We start from the raw sequence: 22,482 nt of genomic DNA on the forward strand, positions 1-22,482 counted from the left end.
ACAAAGTTTTTCTACAGAATGAATCTAAAATGCCCCATTACTATGTGTACTGCCGTTCACATGGCAAATACAATCAAGTCACTCAAATCTGAAAATAAAATCAGAACTTAACTTTAGCTCCTTCAAATTTCTTTGTTGGCCTTGGGGGGGAAAGGTAGAGCTTAGATACCATTCAAATGAAAGCAGCGTCTTAATCAGTTCAAAGAAAAGTAAAGCAGTTAGTACAGACTTAACAAGCTGGGCATAGAAAGGGCTCAAATCACTGGGAAACCAAAGAGCTAAGATGATTACACAGTGCAGTGTCCCCTTCTGTGTGGGACCAAAAGAAATAGCATCTGAATGCATGACGGGGTTGTCACACTCACTGATGTGATATATGAGTATAATTTTTTAAAGATACCTGATTATTAAAAGAACAGAGTTCCAGGGGGCCGGGCGATGGCACACCCAGTTGGGCACACACATTACCATGTGTAAGGATCAGGGTTCACACACCTTCTCCCCACCTGCAGGGGGAAAGCTTCATGGGCAGTGAAGCAGGTGTCTCTCTGTCCCTATCTGTCTGTCTGTCTATCTATCTATCTCCCCCTCTTTCAGTTTTGCTCTATCCTGTCAAATAAAGAGGAAAAAAAGGGGGGGGATGGTCATCAGGAGTAGTGGATTCATTGTGTAGGCACCAAGCCCCAGTGATAACCTTGGTGATGATAAACCATAAATACATAAATAAAAAGTTTCTCAGGTTCAATCCCCCAGCACCACCATAAGCCAAAGCTGATCAATGCTCTGGTCTCTATCTATCTTTTTCTAGCTCTCCCGTTAAAATAATAAAAAGTTAAAAATATCTGACAAATTTTTTAAATGAACAGAGTTTCTCAGTATCAATCCCTGAAATTCGTCAACAGAAGCAGTTATTACAGATACAGCTTGAGTGAAGCTGTGGCATAGAACAAGATGTGAGCATCAGGGAGGCATCAGCACCGCAGATCCTGACACACCTCCGAGTTACCATCCTTGACAAATCCATCATTACCTTCGGAGCTGACAGCAGTGCAGCTCAACTTAGTGACTGTCTACCAAAGACTATACTATTAGTTGTTTGTTATTATATCCTCAGAAAAGTTGTTATGGTGGATGTCAAAACACACTTCTTGGTGTTATTTACTTGTGAGCTAACCAGAAGGAAGAGAAAAGTAGCTGTCTGAAGAGTACGAGGACTAACTTGAGCTCTCCAGATCGGCAGGAGAGGACTGCCACATACGGCTATCAGCTTAGCAGGCACTCTTCTTTTTAAAATATTTATTTACTTATTTTCCCTTTTGTTGTCCTTGTTGTTTTTTATTGTTGTTGTAGTTGTTATTATTCTTGTTGTTATTGATGCCGTCATTGTTGGACAGGACAGATAGAAATGGAGAGAGGGGGAGTCGGGCTGTAGCGCAGTGGGTTAAGCGCAGGTGGCGCAAAGCACAAGGACCGGCATAAGGATCCCGGTTCGAGCCCCCGGCTCCCCACCTGCAGGGGAGTCGCTTCCCAGGCGGTGAAGCAGGTCTGCAGGTGTCTATCTTTCTCTCCCCCTCTCTGTCTTCCCTTCCTCTCTCCATTTCTCTCTGTCCTATCCAACAACAACAATAATAATAACTACAACAATAAAACAACAAGGGCAACAAAAGGGAATAAATAAAATAAAATATTTTTTAAAAATTAAAAAAAATAAAAATAAAATAAAAAAAAGAAATGGAGAGAGGAGGGGAAGACAGAGAGGGGGATAGAAAGACAGACACTTGCAGAACTGCTTCACCGCCTGTGAAGTGACCCCCCTGCAGGTGGGAACTGGGAGCTCGAACCTGGATCCTTACTCTGGTCTTTGCACTTTGCACCACCTGTGCTTAACCTGCTATGCTACCGCCAGACTCCCAGACACTCTTCTTCTTTTATTTTTTAATATTTATTTTTATTTATTTATTCCCTTTTGTTGCCCTTGTTGTTTTATTATTGTAGTTACTATTGTTGTTGTCGTTGTTGGCTAGGACAGAGAGAAATGGAGAGAGGAGGGGAAGACAGAGAGGAGGAGAGAAAGATAGACACCTGCAGACCTGCTTCACCGCCTGTGAAGCGACTCCCCTGCAGGTGGGGAGCCGGGGGCTCGAACCGGGATCCTTATGCCGGTCCTTGTGCTTTGCGCCACCTGCGCTTAACCCGCTGCGCTACAGCCCGACTCCCGACACTCTTCTTCTTAACACTCATTTTATAGATTACATATGAGAGGGTTTCACAGGAGACGGAGAAAGAAGACAGAATCCAGAGCACACTCTAATACATGCAGTGCTGGGGACTGAACCAGGAACCTCAGGCATGCAAGCCCAACACTCTACCTGTTGAGACATTTCCCCAGTCAACGATCTAACACTTTCCACAGACCAATAAAACACTGTCTTTTGGGGCTTAAGTCATAGTTGGGGTTGTGAAAATGATAGGAGCATATATATTTCTCCATATTTATGGTTCCAGCCATAAAGGCTGTAAATCATCTGTGCAACTATCAGTTTAAAATTTTCAGTCAAAACACTGTAAAAGCTGCTTCATCCCCTCCCCAGGGCAGGTCAGATGCAGTCAGTCAAGTTCACTACACAGTGCTATAGTATGACATCAAAATGTCCAGCTACCGGGAGTCAGGTGGCAGCACAGCGGGTTAAATGCAGGTGGCGCAAAGCTCAAGGATCAGCATGAGCATCCCGGTTCGAGCCCCTGGCTCCTCACCTGCAGGGGAGTCGCTTCACAAGCGGTGAAGCAGGTCTGCAGGTGTCTATCTTTCTCTCCCCTTCTCTGTCTTCCCCTCCTACCTCCATTTCTCTCTGATCTATCCAACAGTGATGATATCAATAACAATAATAACTAGAACAATAAAACAACAAAGGCAACAAAAAGGAATAAATAAAAAATATTTAAAAAAGAAAAAATGACAAGCTACCATTACTTGGACTGGGTTGTTGGAAGAGTCGCAATAGGGCTGGGGAGACAGCATAATGGTTCTGTAAAAGACTCTCATGCCTGAGGCTCTGAGGTCCCAGGTTCAATCCCCAGCACCACCATAAGCCAGAGCTGAGCAGTGCTCTGGTCTTTCTCTCTGTATCTCTCTCACGCTTTCTCTCTCTCTCTCTTTCTCTCTCTCTCCCTCATTAAAATAAATAAAATTTAAAAAAAGGAAAAATCACAACACATTTTTGCATAGAAAAACAGAGACAAATATCATGACTTTTCTGACAGCCAATATTTTTCTAGGTTCAAGAAGATCGCTATCTGAAAGGCAGGTACAGCAATTATCTCCAGTTTACAGATAAGAAAACCTAAGCTAGAGTGGCTTGATTGTTTTGCTTCTGCTAGTGAGGAGGGTAAAGTAAAAGCGACTACACATCCAGCCCAGATGTGCTCATCTAGGGAGCACTAGAGTTTTTATTTGAGCTCATACTTCAAACAACAAGATATTCTGTTTCACATCAAAAAAGGGGTTCCACAAAACTCAGAGTTCAACAGTGAAAACAGGCGATTAGACTGACGATGTACTGACGGCGAACCTCCCACCAGCAACATCTTTCCCTGCTGATTAGATTACTCAATATGGAAAAGAGAATTTTTATCTTGGATGACCACATCTTGAACAAAAATTGAAAGCATCCTTATTATAAAAATCAGTATATATTGGTGTGAAAACAGTCATGGAATAGAGATTTCAAACACAGAGAAGCGCCTGAAAATTTACTAGCTAATGTGGCATTTCTGATCAGTGGTGAAATGTGGAAATACACTCTTTTTTTTGCCTCTAGGGTTATTGCTGTGGCTCGGTGCCTGCACTGTAAATCCACTGCTCCTAGTGGCCATTTTTCCCATTTTTATTGGATAGGACAGAGAGAAATACAGAGGGGGTCAGGGAAGATAGAGAGGGGGAGAGAAAGATAAACACCAGTAGACCTTCTTCACTGCTTTTGAGGTGACCCTCCTGCAGGTGGGGAGGTGGGGGGCTCAAAGCAGGATCCTGGAGCCAGTCCATGCACTTCTTACTATGTGCACTTAACCCGCTGTGTCACCGCCCAGCTCCCTTGAGATACACTTCAACCAAACTCTTTACCACAGTCTAACAAACATGGGTTTTGTTCCAATTGCTTTAAAAACACACACAAACACACACACACACACACACACACACACACACACATATATATATATAATTTTATGTGTTTATTGTTGACAGAGATAGAAATTAGACAGAGGGAAGAGATAGGGGAAGAGGGGGCCTGGGGAGATAGCATAATGGTTCTACAAAAAGACTCTCAGGCATCAAAGGTCCTTGGTTCAATCCCCAGTACCACCATAAGCAAACAGCTGAACAGTGCTCTGGTAAATAATAAAATCAATCAATCAATAATAATTTTTTAAAAAAGAAAGTGGGAAATAGGGAGATGTTTGCAGCACTGCTTCACCACTTGTGAGGCTTTCCACCTTGCAGGTGGGGACTGGAGGCTTGAACCAGGGTCCTTGTGCATTGTAACATGTGTGCTCCATTTGGTATACCACCACACAGTCCCTTGTCCCAATTTCTTTCTCAGTTCTCACCAGTATCACCTCTAACATTCATAGTTGTAATATGCACCTCACAACTCTTCACTTCCACGTGTTCAGGTGTTTGTTCCAGCTGCTCAGTACAAGAGTCTGTACTAGTGTGCTTGGCTGTCCTCAAATTGTATCATGACCTTAGAGATGAAAAAGTAGACACTTACCACAGCTCCAAATGCTAGATATTTGAATTCAAAGGATCTGCATAATGAAGACTAGTATCAGCAAGTCCCCTCCAGTGAGAGCAAACTTCCATTCTGCCCCTCCAAGTTCCCTCAACCGAAGTTGACCCAACTAAGCCTTTACCCAACATAAAGCAGTCCCCATTGTAAGAAGAAGCCATCAGAGCCACCATGGAAGAATATGTCCCACAGGGGATTAGAACAGCCTGCATATGCTTCTGTAAGCCACTTCTCCTGCCTCTATGCAAAACATGTGACAGAGGATAACATTTTATCCAGCACATTACAAATCACTGCCCCTCCTCAAGCCCAGGTACTCATGGCCACCGCTTCCCAATGCTCCCCTTCATGAAAGTAGCTTTAGGAGAGAAAGTAATTGACAATGCAGATGCCGTCTTGTTTGTGTTAAGGCTAGAACATGTGTTCATAAACCTGGCTATGCTGTGGTATTCCTCTCTGAGGTTGTCTAACATGGTCTATTCTATTTTTTATTATTATCTTTATTTACTTACTAGAGACAGCCAGAAATTGAGAGGGAAGGGGTGATAGAGAGGGAGAGAGACAGAGAGACACCTGCAGCACAGCTTCACCACTTGTGAAGTTTTCCCCTTGCAGGTGGGAACCAGGGGCTTGAACCTGGGTCCTTGCACACTGTAACATGTACGCTTAACCAGGTGCGCCACCACCCGGGCCCAGATGGTCCCATTTCATCAGCCTACTTTTCCCAACAGGAAGAACTTTTGGTTTCAACCTAAGCCTATTGCTTAGCTGCAGGAAAAACAGAATACATTTACCTCAACAGTCGATATGTTGTTGAGTTGTCCATGATTTTGGCATAGGAAAATTTCTGACTTCCTCAGAAAAGCCTGTTGAAAGCATCTGTTGGGTGTTAGAATTCTTAGATGTCATACAAAACCCAAAATCTTTGAATATCACAAAAGTTCCTGGGAATTCTAGCATGAATACAGAGGAAAGGTGAGGCAACCACTCTGCAAAAGTTTCATCCAAAGCTGCTAGCCTACAGGAAAATAAACTCCCTTCTGACTTCCCTCTCAGGCCTTCTGAGTTACAGGGAGCTATCAAGGACAATTGGAAGGAAGTAAAGCAAGTGGCTACCAAGCAGGAACAAAACAGGCAAAAGGAGCAGATGTAATTTCAAAACATTTCTATTCGGTGAGGGAGAGAGAGAAAGAGAGAGAGAGAGAGAAAGAGAGAGAGAGGCCCAGTGTATCAGAGTATCACTCTGACATATTCTGGAATAGAAGCAGACAACATGTAATGGGGAGAATCCCCCCAAATCTGGACCATGTCTGTCCTGCCTCCCCTTTGAAGGACTTGCATTGTGGTGAATACAGATGAGAATATTGGATATTTGAAAATTACTGTGAAATCTTAAATGTTCTGACAAAAAAAAAAAAACAACTATGTAAGGTGATGGATATTAACTAGACTTACTATGATGATCAATTTACAATGAATAGAAATATCACTCTCAGGCAGAAGTTGAAAAACAACATCAGAAGAGAAAAAAAACAAATAGAACCTGAACTGGAGTTGGTGTATTGCACCAAAGTAAAAGGCTCTGGGGTAGGTGGGTTGAGGGGAGAATACAGGTCCTGGAACATGATGGCAAAGGACCTAGTGGGGGTTGGATTGTTCTGTGGAAAACTGGTAAATGTTATGCATGTACAAGCTATTGTATTTACTGTTGAATATAAAACATTAATCGCCCGATAAAGAAATTTAAAAAAAAGAAAATTAAATCATCTGTACACCTGACTAATCTATAATTTCATATCAATTATACCTCAACTTAAGAAGAAAAGGCAAAGATTTCAAATCAGTAATATGGTCTTTCATTTTAAGAAACAAATATATATATATATATATATATATATATATATATATGAAAACTAAATCAAATAGTAGGAAATGAAGAAATCAGTCAGAGATGGATAAAATGAAGAATAAATTTAAAACTACTGTTAACAAGGGAGTGGGGTGGTGCACAGATTTTCATGTGCAGAGATCTAAGTTCAAGCCTCTGGCCGCCTTCTTGGGGGGGGAGATGTACGACAGGTGGAGCAGGGCTACAGGTGTTTCTCCTCTCCGCATGTCTCTCACCCTCTGTAAAAAGTATGACCTCATGGGGGGGGTAAGGTGGGGGGTAGGATGGGGGGCAGGATGGGATGGGACACAGCCTTTTGGTGGTGGGAATGGTGTTTATGTACAGTTCTATTAACTTGTAGTCATATAAATTAAAAAAAGAAGAAGGAAAAAAGGAAAAAAATGTTTTTAAGTATGACCTCCAGGAACATTGGAGTTGTGTAGGTAAGAAGCCCCAGCAACAAGCCTGGTGGCAAAAATAAAGGAATAAATTTAACAAAAGCAAAAACTGATGAACCTTTAGCTAGATCGATGGGGAGGGGGAGAAGACTTAAACGACCGGAGTGTGACCTAAGAGTGATCATTTCCTGACCTCACAGAACTAAGAAGAGGAACGACAGTGACTAGAGAGCTACATGCCGAACAGCTGTAAAACTTGGATAAAAATGGAGAGATTCCTACCAAGATCAGGGTACTGACACTGATTTAGAAGAAAAAGGAATTGACACGCTAATAATAAACTTTATCTGCAATTGAAATGGGCCCTGGATAGCTCAAACAATCTTAGGAAAGAATATTGTAGGAAAACTCCCACTTTCCAGTTTCAGAGCCTGGGCCTGGGACGTGGAGCAGTGGATAAAGAAGTGAACTCCAAGCGTGGGGGCCCAAGTTCTGCCATCTGCCCGAGTGATGCTTTGGTGCTATTTCTCAAATAAATCAATCAATAAATAACAGAAAAGAGTTCATTGTTAGCGGGTTAAGCGCACATGGCGCGAAGCGCAAGAACCCGCGTAAGAATCCCAGTTCGAGCCCCCGGCTCCCCACCTGCAGGGGGTTCGCTTCACAGGCTGTGAAGCAGGTCTGCAGGTATCTGTCTTTCTCTCCCACTCTCTGTCTTCTCCTCCTCTCTCCATGTCTCTCTGCCCTATCCAACAACAACAGCGATGACAACAACAACAACAACAACGATAAACAGCAAGGGCAACAAAAGAGGAAAAAAATAAAAATAAAGTCTCTAAAAAAAAAAGTGTTCAGAAGTCAGGCGCTAGTGCAGCAGGTTAAGCGCACGTGGCGCAAAGCGCAAGGACCGTGCAAGGACCCCTGTTCAAGCCCCTGGCTCCTCACCTGCAGGGGTGTCGTTTCATGGGTGGTGAAGCAGGTCTGTAGGTGTCTGTCTTTCTCTCCCCCTTTCTGTCTTCTCCTCCTTTCTCCATTTCTCTCTATCCTATCTAACAACAACGACGTTAACAACAACAACAACAACAATAATAATGACTACAACAACAAGGAAAACCAACAAGGGCAACAAAAGGGAAAATAAGTAAATAAATATAAAAAAATTTTTTTTAAAAAAAGAGTACACCGGGGGGAGTCGGGCTGTAGCGCAGCGGGTTAAGCGCAGGTGGCGCAAAGCACAAGGACCAGCATAAGGATCCCGGTTCGAACCCCGGCTCCCCACCTGCAGGGGAGTCGTTTCACAGGCGGTGAAGCAGGTCTGCAGGTGTCTATCTTTCTCTCCTCCTCTCTGTCTTTCCCTCCTCTCTCCATTTCTCTCTGTCCTATCCAACAACGACAACAATAATAACTACAACAATAAAACAACAAGGGCAACAAAAGGGAATAAATAAATAAAATAAATATTAAAAAAAAAGAGTTCACTGTTGAAGTAATGAAAATATTCTGAAATCGACTTTGGTGATGTTTGCAAAGCTCTGTGATCTTGGCATAGCACCATATAATATGAAGGAGAGAGTTTGATAGGAAGTTAATCACACTGTCAATCAAGTTACTTTGTTAACAAAACTCAAGTAGACAATGATAAAGAAGAATGCCTAAAATAATACAAACAAGGCTTGGGTGATACTCAGCAGTAGAATTCGGTGCCTTATGTGAGACCATGGGTTTGATCTCTTGCATCACAGTAGAGCACCCAGATCAGCACCAAGGGAAGACCATGAGTGGTGGCAAGGTGTTGTGGTGTCTTTCCTGTATCTGTTCCCTCTCAAAAAATAGAGTGTGGGGACCGGGTGGTGGTGCACCTGGTTGAGCACACATGTTACAATGCTCAAGGCCCGGGGGTTTGAGCCCCAGTCCCCACCTGTAGGGGGAAAGATTTGCAAGTGGAGACGCCGTGCTGCAGGTGTCTCTCTGTCTCTATTTCCCCTTCTCTCTCGATTTCTGGCTGTCTCTATTTAATAAATAACGATAAAAATTGTTTAAAAAATAGTTTGATTTGAGCATGGGAGGCGGCCCAGCAGTTTTCAGTTGTCTGAAGCCCTGAGTTAACCCCCACAATGAAAAGAAAAAAAAATGTCTTACAGACAATGAATTTGAAGAGCCAAGTCAAGTTGCAGAAGAGAAAAATATACAAGGAAATGTCCAATGCATAAGGCATGATGTCAGCCTCATTAGAGATCAGGAAAATGGAAGACTGATCATTCAACAAGACCAAACTGATAAAAATCAAGAAAATAGAGAGTCGGGAGGTAGCGCAGCAGGTTAAGCACAGGTGGCGCAAAGCACAAAGACCAGCGTAAGGATCCCGGATCAAGCCCCGGGCTCCCCACCTGCAGGGGAGTCGCTTTACAGGAGGTAAAGCAGGTCTGCAGGTGTCTGTCTGTCTCTCCCCCTCTCTGTCTTCCCCTCCTCTCTCCATTTCTCTCTGTCCTGTCCAACAACGATGACATCAATAACAACAACAATAATAACTACAACAATTTAAAAATCAAGAAAATATAATATTTGGTGCTTAAAAAATCAAAGTGACCTTTGAATATATATATATATATATATGTATATATATATATATATTGAATTGAATCTGGTTAATATTGTTTTTGCAAATCATAATGCCCATGGCTATTAAATGTAAGACAGTCATGTTCATGATGGGCCTAGACCTCAAATAAATCCCTCTCTCCATTGTTACCAGTCATCTCTATCAGGAACAACAAAATAGATCCCTTTGTGGGCCCCCATAGGACCTTGACATCAACTTGGATCGACAACAGTAGAGAATGTTCCATCCTCCAAAGAGAGGCTGGATGACATACTCTATGCTCCACCTGAGGAAGCTGGGTTGATATTGGGGCAGCTTGGAATGTTCCTACTCATGACCACAGACTGTGAGCTCAGATCTAGAGGGATGCAGAGGTCACACAGGCTCCTAAGCTGAATATGGGCCCCAGATCAAATTAAATCGATGGGGTTTACAGTCAACAATATTTATACCCTTTTCCAATATTATGGAGCTACTCTCTTCCCTGACCTAGCTTTCTGGTCCTTTTCCCAGCCATGACATCATCTCCCCAGATAATAACTTGGATCTACCTGCATATCAGATTTCAGGCTCAGGAAAAAAAAAAACAAAAAAACTAGTATAGCCACAGGTCCTTTGTAATATAACTAAAATATGCCTACTAACTATCTACAAAATGGAGGACCCCCGCCCGCAACTCTTCATCTGCACTATTCCAGCCTTTAGGTCCATATTGTACAACAATTTGTTTGGCTTTATATGTTAACTCTCTTTTCAGCCACCAGGTTCCAGATGCTACCATGATGCCAATCTGACTTCCCTGGACAGAGGACCCCACCAATGTGTCCTGGAGCTCCGATTCCCCAGACCCCCCCTCCCCCACTAGGGAAAGAGAGAGGCAGGCTGGGAGTATGGATCCACCTGTCAATGGCCATGTTCAGTGGAGAAGCAATTACAGAAGCCAGACCTTCCACCTTCTGCATCCCACAATGACCCTGGGTCCATACTCCCAGAGGGATAAAGAATAGGAAAGCTATCAGGAGAGGGGATGGGATAGGGAGTTCTGGTGATGGGAATTGTGTGGAGTTGTACTTCTCTTATCCTATGGTTTTGTCAATGTTTCCTTTCTATAAATAAAATAAATTTTAAAAAAGACAGTCATGCTATGTGACTTTCTGGTCCTTCTTGTGAGGGCGGATGACATAAAAACACTACCAATACCTACGAAAACCTTCAAAAACACTACCAATACCGACGAAAACCTTCACTGAAGCATGGTCGTGACCAAAGGGAGAGGATGTGGAAATGAGGAACTGCCAGTGGTTATAGATGCATATATTGGCTAGAGACTGAGAGAAATGGAGAGGGAAGGGAGAGATAGAGACCTCTGCAGCCCTGCTTCCCTTCTCCTGAAGGTCCGCCCCCCACCCCCCACAGGCGGGGACCAGGGGCTTGAACTCTGGTCCTTGAGCACTGCAATGTGTGCGTTCAACCAGGCGCACTAGCATCCTGCCCGGTGATTCCGGAATAGTAGCCAAGCAGCAAATGCCTGAATAATTGCCCGATTTGGTGCGCTTTATTACAAGAACGCAGGAGTGGAAGTGTGTCTAGCACCGCCACACAGGTGGGGGAAGGCAGCCAGGCTGCTGGCTGATCTCTCGGCGAGGGACTGGCCTTTGGTGTGCACCTCTGCTACTGTTTGACGGGCATTAAAGAACGGCTTTAGCTTCCTAGGGTGATGCCAACATAGCAGTCGCGACCCAGAGGCGGCGGGTGGCGCCGTTTCCTCCTGCGCCGCTCTTCCAGACAGTGCGGCGGCGGCCGCCCGTCTACGCGGGGAATTACAGTAGCCGCGTTGTCGACGATGAGTCAGAGAGCGCGGTGCTGATGCTGCTGCTGCTGCTGCCATTTCATCACCTCCGCCAGCGCAGCGCCTCCATCCCTCCGCTCCGCGCCCGCCCGCCTGCCCGTGCTGGGCCTACCCGCCTCCGCTCCCGCCGGCGATGCTCTGGCGGCCGCTGTAGACCCGCCGAGCCCGCGTTTGCAGCTGTCGGTGGGCCGTCGCCGCCGCCGCCGCCGCCAGCGTCCAGGCCCCGGAGCCCCGCCGAGCGCGCTCATGGAGGCCATCTGGCTGTACCAGTTCCGCCTCATTGTCATCGGGGACTCCACGGTGGGCAAGTCCTGTCTGATCCGCCGCTTCACCGAGGGCCGCTTCGCGCACGTCTCCGACCCCACGGTGGGAGTGGATTTCTTCTCCCGCCTGGTGGAGATCGAGCCTGGAAAGCGCATCAAGCTCCAGATCTGGGATACCGCGGGCCAGGAGAGGTTCAGGTGGGAGTGCAGCCGCGGCGGCGAGGGGTGGGAGGGTCTTCGCGGCTGGCCCGGCCCCTGGGGCAGGGGACTTCCAGCTGCTGGTCGCCGCTCCTCGGGGACGGTTCCCAGGGCCTGGCAGGTTCTGCTCCAGCTAGATGGGACGTGCGTGCAGGGCAGGAATCGCGCTGGCGGGGAAGGCCCATTCGCACTACGTATTACTTGTGGCACAACTCCACCAACCTGCCCCTTGGTGGTTAATACCGAGGTGGGATTCACCTGCCATTCAGCTACCTGAGTCCCTAGAACAGGCTTTAGGAAATACTCTCACTCAGATCATCCTTACAAAACTGAGACACGCATGCCTAGATAATATAGATGTGGACAGATACAGTTAGAGATCCGTGGTTGTGTGTGTGTGTGTGTGTGTGTGAGAGAGAGAGACAGAGAGACAGAGAGAGACTGATGGTTGACTCCTTCTCACAACCTGCACCATCCATTGTGTTTAAGGCAGTCACCTGCCATGTACACAAAGCGGAGTTAGCCCCTTCTCTCTATTGTAATCAGCGATTACACAAAACAGTACTTCTTATTTCTGTGCCCATCCTGACTGAGATGCTAATCGTGGCTTGAGTGATCTAGGAGCAGGTTGACTTTCTTACAATCCCTTGTGTTTCCTTTACATCACTTGTGATTATGTGTATGAGCATAACAGGGAAGGTTACTTGGAGGAGATAGAGGCCCAGAACAGATAGGAAACACCCAGAGAGGGAACGGTACCTTTGAAGACACAAGTGACAGACAACAGTCAAAGAGAACACCTTACACAGCTATTTGAGCCAACATGCACCCGAGTTGCAAGGGCTATATCGAAAGGACTCACTGACCAGATTTATGATTATTTACTCATCTATCTAGTAAACACAGAACAGAGAAGATAGTGGGCAGGCAGATGAACATAGGTACAGACAAGAGGTGGTCACAACTTGTTCTCGCTTCCACAAACAGCACTGTGGCAGATGCCCTGCTACAAGTTCATTTGCATTTCTCTTGACACAACTGGAAAGAAGGTGTCGTTTTGTTTGCTGGAGTTCCTTTGTGTGTACAGCCATTGACAGCCACTGAGAATTATTCATTGGGTCATATTGACTGGTAAGGCTTCTTTACAGATGAAGAAAATTATTTCTTTCCATGTGTATGGATTTTTTCAGAGTTTGTCATGCATCCATGTCGATTTGTTTTCACTTTTATGCGCCCTTCCATTGTGTTTTCACTTTCTATATGCTCACAAACTGTTAACATACTGATGCCCTCTAAGGTTTGGACTGAGAGTCACACCATGCCTTTTGACTTCCTGAACCAAGTTATTCATAGATCAAAACTTTTGCCCATGCACAGATTTCTAGTTTTTGGGCACACCTACCCTTTCCCATGAATCCTCAGGCACGAGCTTCTGGAGATGGACACTCATTCTTAAGGTTTGCTCTTACCGTCATCTGACTGTGACTTTCACTCTAGACAATATTGTTCATTGGGTCATTTGCCCTGAGCCTTAAGCTCTCGAGTTCCTCTTTAGTCATCTTCATTCAAAAACAGAAATCCTAAAATTGGACATAGACACAGAAGTAAATAAGACTAGAGCAAACACTCAAAGAAGCAAATGGTTCTTGACCCACTAGTATTCTCTAAGTACAAGGCCTTAGTGTTTATCGATGATGAAGCTCCGCAAACCAAGAAGACAGAATATATGTTTGGTTTTTTTACTACTGAAGAAATACACAGGATGTGTGATGGATTTTGAATATGGTCTAGTCATGATTCTTTCAGTTCCTCCTCTCCTTTCAAGGGGAGATTTTTTTCCTGTTTTGACAGTTTTGTCCAGCTGCTGGCTCCTGAGTCAGCTCTCTTTGCCTCACAGAACATTGTCTTGTACCCATCCTCATATGTCCTGCAAAATAAGAACAGCATTGTGCTTCTCTATCGAAGAGAGCAAGAACCCCTGTTAGATACACAATAAACACATAAATCAGTGAAGTCACCCCGAGAGAGACGTGTCAATGATGACTAAACACAGAGAGCGGACTACTTGTATTCGCATTATAAACCTTTCCGACAACTATCACAGATTTAGTGTCTTTTTTTAAAATTTATTTTTATTTAAGAAAGGATAAATTAACCAAATCATTGGGTAGGAGGGGTACAACTCTACACAATGCCCACCACCCGATCTCCATATCCCACCCCCTCCCCTGGTAGCTTTCCCATTCTCTATCCCTCTGGGAGCACGGACCCAGGGTCATTGTGGGATGCAGAAGGTGGAAGGTCTGGCCTCTGTAATTGCTTCCCCCGCTGAACATGGGCGTTGACTGGTCGGTGCATACTCCCAGTCTGCCTCTCTCTTTCCCTAGTGGGGTGGGTCTCTGGGGAAGCGGAGCTCCGGGACACATTGGTGGGGTCTTCAGGCCCAGGAAGCCTGGCCGGCATCCTGATGGCATCTGGAACCTGGTGGCTGAAAAGAGAGTTAACATACAAAGCCAGACAAATTGAGATTTAGTGTCTTACGGAGATCCTGTTTCCATTTGTACTGAACTCTCCAGACAGCAGGACACTCTGACGTGCATTGCTTCATTCGGAGGCACGAGAAGGTGTGTCTCTGTTCTGCTATCCCATTTCGCAGAGAAAACAGTCTCATTCAAGGAAAAGTGCCTGTAATCCCACAAGCGTTCATTTCTAGAATGCATCGCTGACAGCTTTGTCCGACTGCGGTAGTGTACCTCAGTGTTATGGGGGAGTGCCACTTGTATATCTGAGTTCTTGAAGTGTCAGAGTTTGGGCGTGGCCTTTATTCTTCTTTCTTGTGTTTTAGATCCATCACTCGAGCCTACTACAGAAACTCAGTAGGTGGTCTTCTCTTATTTGACATTACCAACCGCAGGTCCTTCCAGAATGTCCATGAGTGGTTAGAAGAGACCAAAGTACATGTTCAGCCCTACCAAATTGTGTTTGTTCTGGTGGGTCACAAGTGTGACCTGGATACACAGAGGCAAGTGACTCGCCATGAGGCAGAGAAACTGGCTGCTGCATACGGCATGAAGTACATCGAAACGTCAGCCCGTGATGCCATAAATGTGGAGAAAGCTTTCACAGACCTGACGAGAGACATCTATGAGCTGGTTAAAAGGGGGGATATTATGATCCAGGAGGGCTGGGAAGGGGTGAAGAGTGGCTTTGTACCAAATGTGGTTCACTCTTCAGAAGAGGTTGTCAAATCAGAGAGGAGATGTTTGTGCTAGTCAGCTTTGATTTCCAAGACATGCTCTCCCACCTGAACTTCAAAGTGATTGGAACGAACAAAATCTTTGTGTGACTGACAAGAACTCAACTTCCATGTTGGATACCAAGTGAGCCTCATTCCCAAGGCTGTGGACATGTCAAGGGACTAGGCCTTGGGGAGCTATGTCCCAGAAATATACACCCACAGACAACTGATTCTTGGTATTTACATAGGTAACAAACAAATATGAAAAGGGGGAAAGGCACAACATTGAGAGCAATTGGCGAAACTAAAAACACTTTGCGATCAACTTATTAGTGACGATATTCCACACCGAATATATGTGCCAGGTTTGGTCACAAGGGGGAAATGAGCTTCTGAACAGCTCGACTGCCACACGGCACATGGGCCAGCTCTCTTCCTCGAGCCTTCCAAGGTCTGCCATTGTAGTGGAAATGGTGTGGAGATGGAGAGGGAGGCTATGTACACACTGTAATTATCACCTGTGATAGAATACCCACTGTGTGAAAGAAATCGTCCCATGCAAATCAGCATGTAAGTAGAAGACAGATCGTGCAACCCCAGTGCCATCCCTCCATCCCTTCTCACCGTGCTTAGGCTTTCCCAGATCAGTGACTGACCAGAGCGAGCCCTAAGGTTCGTGGCTGCACACAGTAAGCCTGCGTGAACACCCCATAGCACTTGTGTTACTTATCTGATCATCACAGCAGGATTGGGACCCCCCCCCCATTTTATGAAAGAATCAACTCCAAGGCAGAAGGTCTCCCAACTCCTAGTTATTGTTCCACCACATGAACCTGCTGTCAGACGAGTGGCCTGTTGTTCATTTGTTTACTTTGGAAGAACTGTGACTAAAAATAAATGTTCTTTCCATGTTAGGATTTGTTTCCTTATTGATTACAACTCAGCTCGAACCCCAGGGATGAAGCATAGGTAAAGCCCACTCAGGTGTTATTGGCAAGAGGGCTTTAACCGAGTGGATAATTGCACAGCTAAACACACACTAGAGTCATGAGGTTCTAAGTGTTCTTGTGACTGCAACACAGTGAACATGTTTTTTGCAAGGAACCAAATGGGGATTCAGCGATGGGGAGTGGGATGGAGTAAAGATTCTCACCTCCTGGTGACCTTGGCCACCTACACTGGGTTCCTGTCTACCCTAGAGAGTCAGCTCTTTGTTCTCAGGGGAGCAGACAGCTAAATACAGCAGACAACTGGAATAAGTGACTTGAAGTTCCATTATCTTCTTGAAGAGAGAGGATGCTTTAACTTTGGATTGTAGCCAGTTTCAGATAGGCAAAAGCCATACTGTTCACAATAAGAAAACAATTCTGATTAGAGTCAGGTTTCTCATATCCATTGTGAAAGGAAAACTTGAGGATGGTGAATTGCTTTGAAATATTGAACCTCAACATGAACGTGACTGAATCTGAACATTTGGAAATTTACTTCAGCCAGAATAAAGACAGAGAATGAGGAAAATCATGGAGCCCCTGCCATGGACCAATCTGCAGCATCAAGTGACCCAATCACTGTCTCTACATTTATTTAGCGTGACCCGGCCTGGGTAGGGCAATCATGTTGCCAGTTTTGTGGTGAATTGGGATATCACAGGATTCCATCAACTGCTATACCTGATTATGCTCACAAGATTCTGAAAGCAAGATTATCCAGTGGGTAAATGAAAGTTGACTGGATTCTGTCAGTTCAGAAACAGGCTAGAAACAACATTTCTGGGTGGCTTTCCTGACTAAAATACATCATGTGTATCATCTCCCCACTCCTTGCATTTCGGGGCAGGTTTTAAAGACTTGGTAGAGATCCAGCAAGTTCTAGAGACTTTACAAATCACTTTAGTAGGCATCAGTGCAATTGTCACTGCGGTAAGTGGGTTTTAGAAAAGAAGTGTGAGCAAATCAGGTGTTAATACGATACTAAGGACAAAGCTTTAGAAGCTATTTTACTACATAGGTGAAGAAAAGATTAACTTGTAACACAGACCACAACTGCATGTTGGAGTAGATTGTCTCATATTCCAGATCAAAATGTACTGTATACTTTTCTTCACTTTGTTGTGCACTGTAACGAAATGTGAAAAATGCTTTCTTTAGCTGTATGTGAATGAAAATATGCTTGTATTTAGTAAAATGGTTGATTACGTGACTGTGAGATTCCAAGTGTGCGTCATAGCTGTTTCCAGAGTCTGTCATCATAGTATGGCAACCACTACCAAGGCTACTAATCAGATTTATACTATGCACAACAATACTCACCGATATCTCAAAGCCAGAAAGAGCATACGATTTATGAAGTTAAATGATCATCATGTTGTCAGCTGCAAAGACCTCACAACTTCCTAGGAATCCTGTATCACTTCTAGAATGGCCAAAATCCGAAGCATTGCAGGGTTAGCCAAGGATTTTCATTCTGAAATCAGGTAGCTGATGACAGTCATGTCCTTCCCAGGCCAATCTGCTACTTTACCCAACTCTACGTGAGGGTGCACTTTTTGTGTCAGGATTACTAAGTGTACAGGGTCCAGGTGGAACACAATAGTGATACCATTTCCCTTGGCCTCTGGAACTTATCTGGGGGAGTGACAAGGGGGAAGTGTCTGGTCTCAGGTAAGGTAGGCTGAGTTCTGCACAGCTTTATTGCCATTTTGATTTTGATTTTTGTCATCACTGGGCCTTTACCACCCCAGGCCGACTTTTTCAAACAGAAAGACAGAAATGGTGAGACACAGAAGCACTGAAGCTTCCTTCAGTGTAGTGGGGGCTGGGTTTGAGCCTTGGGTGTGTGCATAGCAGTACTCAGTGAACTATCTGCCAGCTCACAGCTTTATTTCTTGTCTAGTCACAAGTGGGCAAGGAAGTAAAGAACAGAAAAAGCAGCGATGCGATAGTGTTCAATTCTCCTTGAGTCCCAGCACTGGAAAATATTGCTTAGTTCTATTAAGTCATTATATGGCAGCCCCATTCAGCCCCACAGCTGTAAATACCATCTATATGCTGGTAGATCCTGAATGTCGATCTCCAGTTTGTTTTTCCCAGAGGTTCCAGACCCTTAATAGTCAGCTTTGTATCTGTCATCTCCCTTTGATCACTTGTTAGACATTAGAAATGTAACATATTCCCCACTCAGCGGGTTCCTCCTCAGTAAAGGACAGCTTTGTCCTTCCAAGTCTCCTTGCCACAAACCTTGGAGTCAGACTTGATTCCTCCACATGTCATAAATCGGCTCTACGTGTGGATGGGTCACATGTGGAACATGGGTTGTATGGGACACATGTTCTGCCTTAAAAATAGAATCAGAACTGGACTTACTTTTCCCTGTTAATAAACTAATTCTGCCCACTGTCATCTGTTGCCTAGTTGGTGTTTTCAGTTTTGCTGATGGTCCAGAACTTTTCTCACTCTCCATCTGCTTCTCTCCCTACATAACCTCACCTACCTGATCTTGTGACTTCAGCTACTGTCTTTGAATTGGAAGATTCTCACCTAAAACACTCCAGCCTACTGATACAATGGAGCATTACACCCATCCAGTCGACCTGCCTACTATACATCCATCCACAAACACCTTCACACTCAATATAAACCCCACATCTGTGCAAATGTGCTCCTCCACCCTACTCTTCCTTAAGTAAACTCAAATCACCACTCCCTTGCTCAGCATAGGAACTTCAAAGTCCTTAATTCTTTACTTCCCAGATGAGATTTCTTTTTTTAATATTTATTTATTTGTTCCCTTTTGTTGCCCTTGTTGTTTTATTATTGTAGTTATTGTTGTTGTCGTCGTTGTTGGCTAGGACAGAGAGAAATGGAGAGAGGAGGGGGAGACAGAGAGGGGGAGAGAAAGACAGACACCTGCAGACCTGCTTCACCCACCGCCTGTGAAGCGACTCCCCTGCAGGTGGGGAGCCGGGGCTCGAACCGGGATCCTTCTGCCGGTCCTTGGGCTTTGCGCCGCCTGCGCTCAACCCGCTGCGCCCCCGCCCGACTCCCAAGATTTCTTTTTTGAAGTTCTTATTTTATTTATTTTTCTAAGTATTTTATTATATTTATTTATTGGATAGAGACAGCCAGAAACTGAGAGGGTAGGGGAGATAGAGAGGGAGAAAGGAAACACCTTCAGACCTGCTCTGCTACTCGCACAGCTTTCCCCCTGCAGGTGGGGACTGGAGCCTCAAACCCGGGTCCTTGCACCACTGTAACATGTGCGCTCAACCATGTGCGCCACCACCCGGCCCCCCCAGGTGAGATTTTCTTTTTAATTTCTTTATTGGGGGATTAATGTTTTACATTCGACAGTAAATATAATAGTTTGTACATGCATAACATTTTCCAGTTTTCCACATAACAATACAACCCCCACTAGGTCCTCTGTCATCCTTTTTGGACCTGTATTCTCCCCCCACCCACCCCAGAGTCTTTTACTTTGGTGCGATACGCCAATTCCAGTTCAGGTTCTACTTGTGTTTTCTCTTCTGATCTTGTTTTTCAACTTCTGCCTGAAAGTGAGATTTCTTTTTAAAAATTTTTAAAAAATATTTATTTATTCATTTTCCCTTTTTGTTGTCCTTGTTTTGTTTTTGTAGTTATTATTGTTGTTATTGATGTTATCATTGTTGGATAGGACAGAGAGAAATGGAGAGAGGAGGGGAAGACAGAGAGGGGGAGAGAAAGACAGACACCTGTAGACCTGCTTCACCACCTGTGAAGTGACTCCCCTGCAGGTGGGGAGCCGGGGGCTCGAACTGGGATCCTTATGCTGGTGCTTGTGCTTTGCGCCACCTGCGCTTAACTGCTGTGCTACTGCCCAACTCCCTAGATGAGATTTGTTAATGGCTACAAGATCTTGCATAATCTTTTTTTTTAAAAAATTTTTTAACAATTTTAAAAAGCTATTTATTCCCTTTTTGTTGCCCTTTTTTATTGTTGTTGTTATTGATGTCATTGTTGCTGGATAGGACAGAGAGAAATGGAGAGAGGAGGGGAAGACAGAAAGGAGGAGAGAAAGACAGACACCTGCAGACCTGCTTCACCCCCTGTGAAGCGACTCCCCTGCAGGTGGGGAGCCGGGGGCTCAAACTGGGATCCTTATGCCGGTTCTTGCACTTTGTGCCACGTGCGTTTAACCCACTGCACCACCGCCCAACCCCCTGAGGGAAATTTTTTAAGTTTTTAATTTGATTTAATTTGATAGGACTATCCAGCAACAATGACATCAATAACAACAACAATAAAAAAGGGCAGGAGTATCTAGGGACCATGCAGTAGCACAACTAGTTTTTTTTTTTGTCCAGAGCACTGCTCAGCTCTGGCTTATGGTGGTGCTTGGGGTTGAACCTGGGCACTTTGGTACCTCAGGCATGAGAGGCTTCTTGTATAACCATTATGCTATTTCCCCAGCCCTACAACATCACTCTTGCAGTTGCACTGGCAGGGATAGAATTCTGGAATTCATGCTTAAGGGTCCAACATTTTATCCACTACACCACCTCCTAGACCACTTAGATGCTTTTCATTTTACTTTTCAAAAGTTCAAATGGGCAGCCAAGGGAAATAGTTCAATTGGTAGAGCACAAGACTTACATGGCTGAGATTCCTGGTTCCATCCCTGGCATGCATGTGCCAGAGTATTTTTCTACTCTCCATCTCTCTGTCTCTCTCTCATATGATTTAAATAACTTTGAAATATTTTATGAAAAGTTCAAGAAGTTGTTAAGTCATGGCTCTACCAGACTTGGAGTCTAAGTCAACCATGCCTTTGTATCTCAGTTTCGACAAATATTGAATTAGATACTAATATGATTTAATTTCTAGGGTTGTTGTGAGGATGAAATAATTCATAGACAAGACAAGTCCTGGTGCTTGGCAAGTATTATGGAGTAAGCATACTCAGAAGAGTTTGGGTGTTTTATCTTTTTCATAAATAGGATCACACAACACACACTGTGCCGTTGGCTTTCATGTAGTTTTTGTGTGCATATGTGTGTGTAAGTTTGCATACACAGTGTAAATCTATGAAGGTCAGAGCTGTTTTCGCTAAATTTCATGTCAAAGTTTGGTACACATTTGTGTGGTTGATAGACTGAAGATGGCAGACCAGACAGAAGAAATCTAGGTTCTTGATGATTCCATAGAACTATACATTGAAGTTTCACAAACGACCCTAGTTAATGACTTTGGATTACTTGAGATAATAAATCCCCTTGTAGTTTATTCCAGGTTTTCCTAGATGTAGCTGAAAAGCTCCTGATCCAACAGCATTCCACTGTACACAGAAGTCATTTGCTCAATTCTAATCATGCGTCTGCTGTAACAAGGCAATTCCGCATCCATACATAGCTTTGTGGTTTTGACCAGTTATGTCGTCAAGTCAAAATCATGGCAGCGGGACTGACAAGTCAATATAAATACACACAGTTCAATTTCTGAAAAAATTCATCAGCTTGCTCTCTAGAAAGCTTGTACTGAATCCCCATGGATAGTGTAATATGATGATAGTGCTTTTTCTACATATTATTCTTAAATTTTTAACTCTTTGCGAATGAGTGAACAATATATGTTTTAAATTTTGCATATCTTCAGATATAGGTTTTCTGTTGCTTGCAACTGAAAATATTCTTAATAAAAAGGTTTGGATTTTTTTCCTTGTCATGTAATGGTATATTATAAATGAGAATTGATTCTTCATTAAAGAGATTTGTTTATTTTATAAAAGAGAGAGAGAGAGAGAGAAAGAGAGAAGCTAGACCACCACTCAAGTCATGTGTGGCAGGGGAATCGTACCCTACCTCTCACACACAAATCCTACAGCCACGTCATCTCTTCAACCACAGACTCTTGGTCTGTCACTTCTCACAATAACTTTAGATATCTTTGAGTTTCACCTTTATGTATGGTGTTTGGTAATACCTCACTATGACATTAGATAGTAAGTAAATAATAATGAATACATAATTAGATGTTGTCTTCAAGAAACAAAGTCACCACAGAGTTGTGGAACTTGGGGATAGGATGTGGAAAAGACTCCATTGCTACAATTTTAGACATGTTGATATTTCTACCACATACCTCGATGCTTTCCTTGGGTGGCTTGTTGTCTCACGTTTTGTGTTAGCTTTAGGTCTTTAGTGTCTTCTCCACTCAAAGACTAGAAAACTTTTCTCCTGATTTCCTATAATGGATTTAGGGTTCCCTTAGGAATTACCTTCTCTA

The 22,482-nt window shown here is 44.1% G+C and overlaps 1 protein-coding gene across 1 annotated transcript; it reads left to right on the forward strand.

Moving 5' to 3' along the window:
* The first annotated feature begins 11,330 nt into the window (after window positions 1–11,330).
* Window positions 11,331–17,419, forward strand: RAB39B (RAB39B, member RAS oncogene family). The gene is made up of 2 exons (XM_007536662.3): window positions 11,331–11,982; window positions 14,828–17,419. Exons 1-2 carry the CDS (start codon window positions 11,768–11,770, stop codon window positions 15,252–15,254), a joined length of 642 nt encoding a protein of 213 aa, XP_007536724.1. The 5' UTR covers window positions 11,331–11,767; the 3' UTR covers window positions 15,255–17,419.
* Window positions 17,420–22,482: the final 5,063 nt, after the last annotated feature.

This window comes from Erinaceus europaeus, chromosome X (assembly GCF_950295315.1).
Source record: "Erinaceus europaeus chromosome X, mEriEur2.1, whole genome shotgun sequence".
Lineage (NCBI taxonomy): Eukaryota > Metazoa > Chordata > Mammalia > Eulipotyphla > Erinaceidae > Erinaceus > Erinaceus europaeus.

Bases quoted from the DNA above. Each gene is read 5' to 3' on its own strand.
- RAB39B (XM_007536662.3), top strand. From the start codon at position 11,768: ATGGAGGCCATCTGGCTGTACCAGTTCCGCCTCATTGTCATCGGGGAC. The intron at 11,983-14,827 runs GTGGGAGTGCAG...CTTGTGTTTTAG, and splicing joins GCGGGCCAGGAGAGGTTCAG to ATCCATCACTCGAGCCTACT.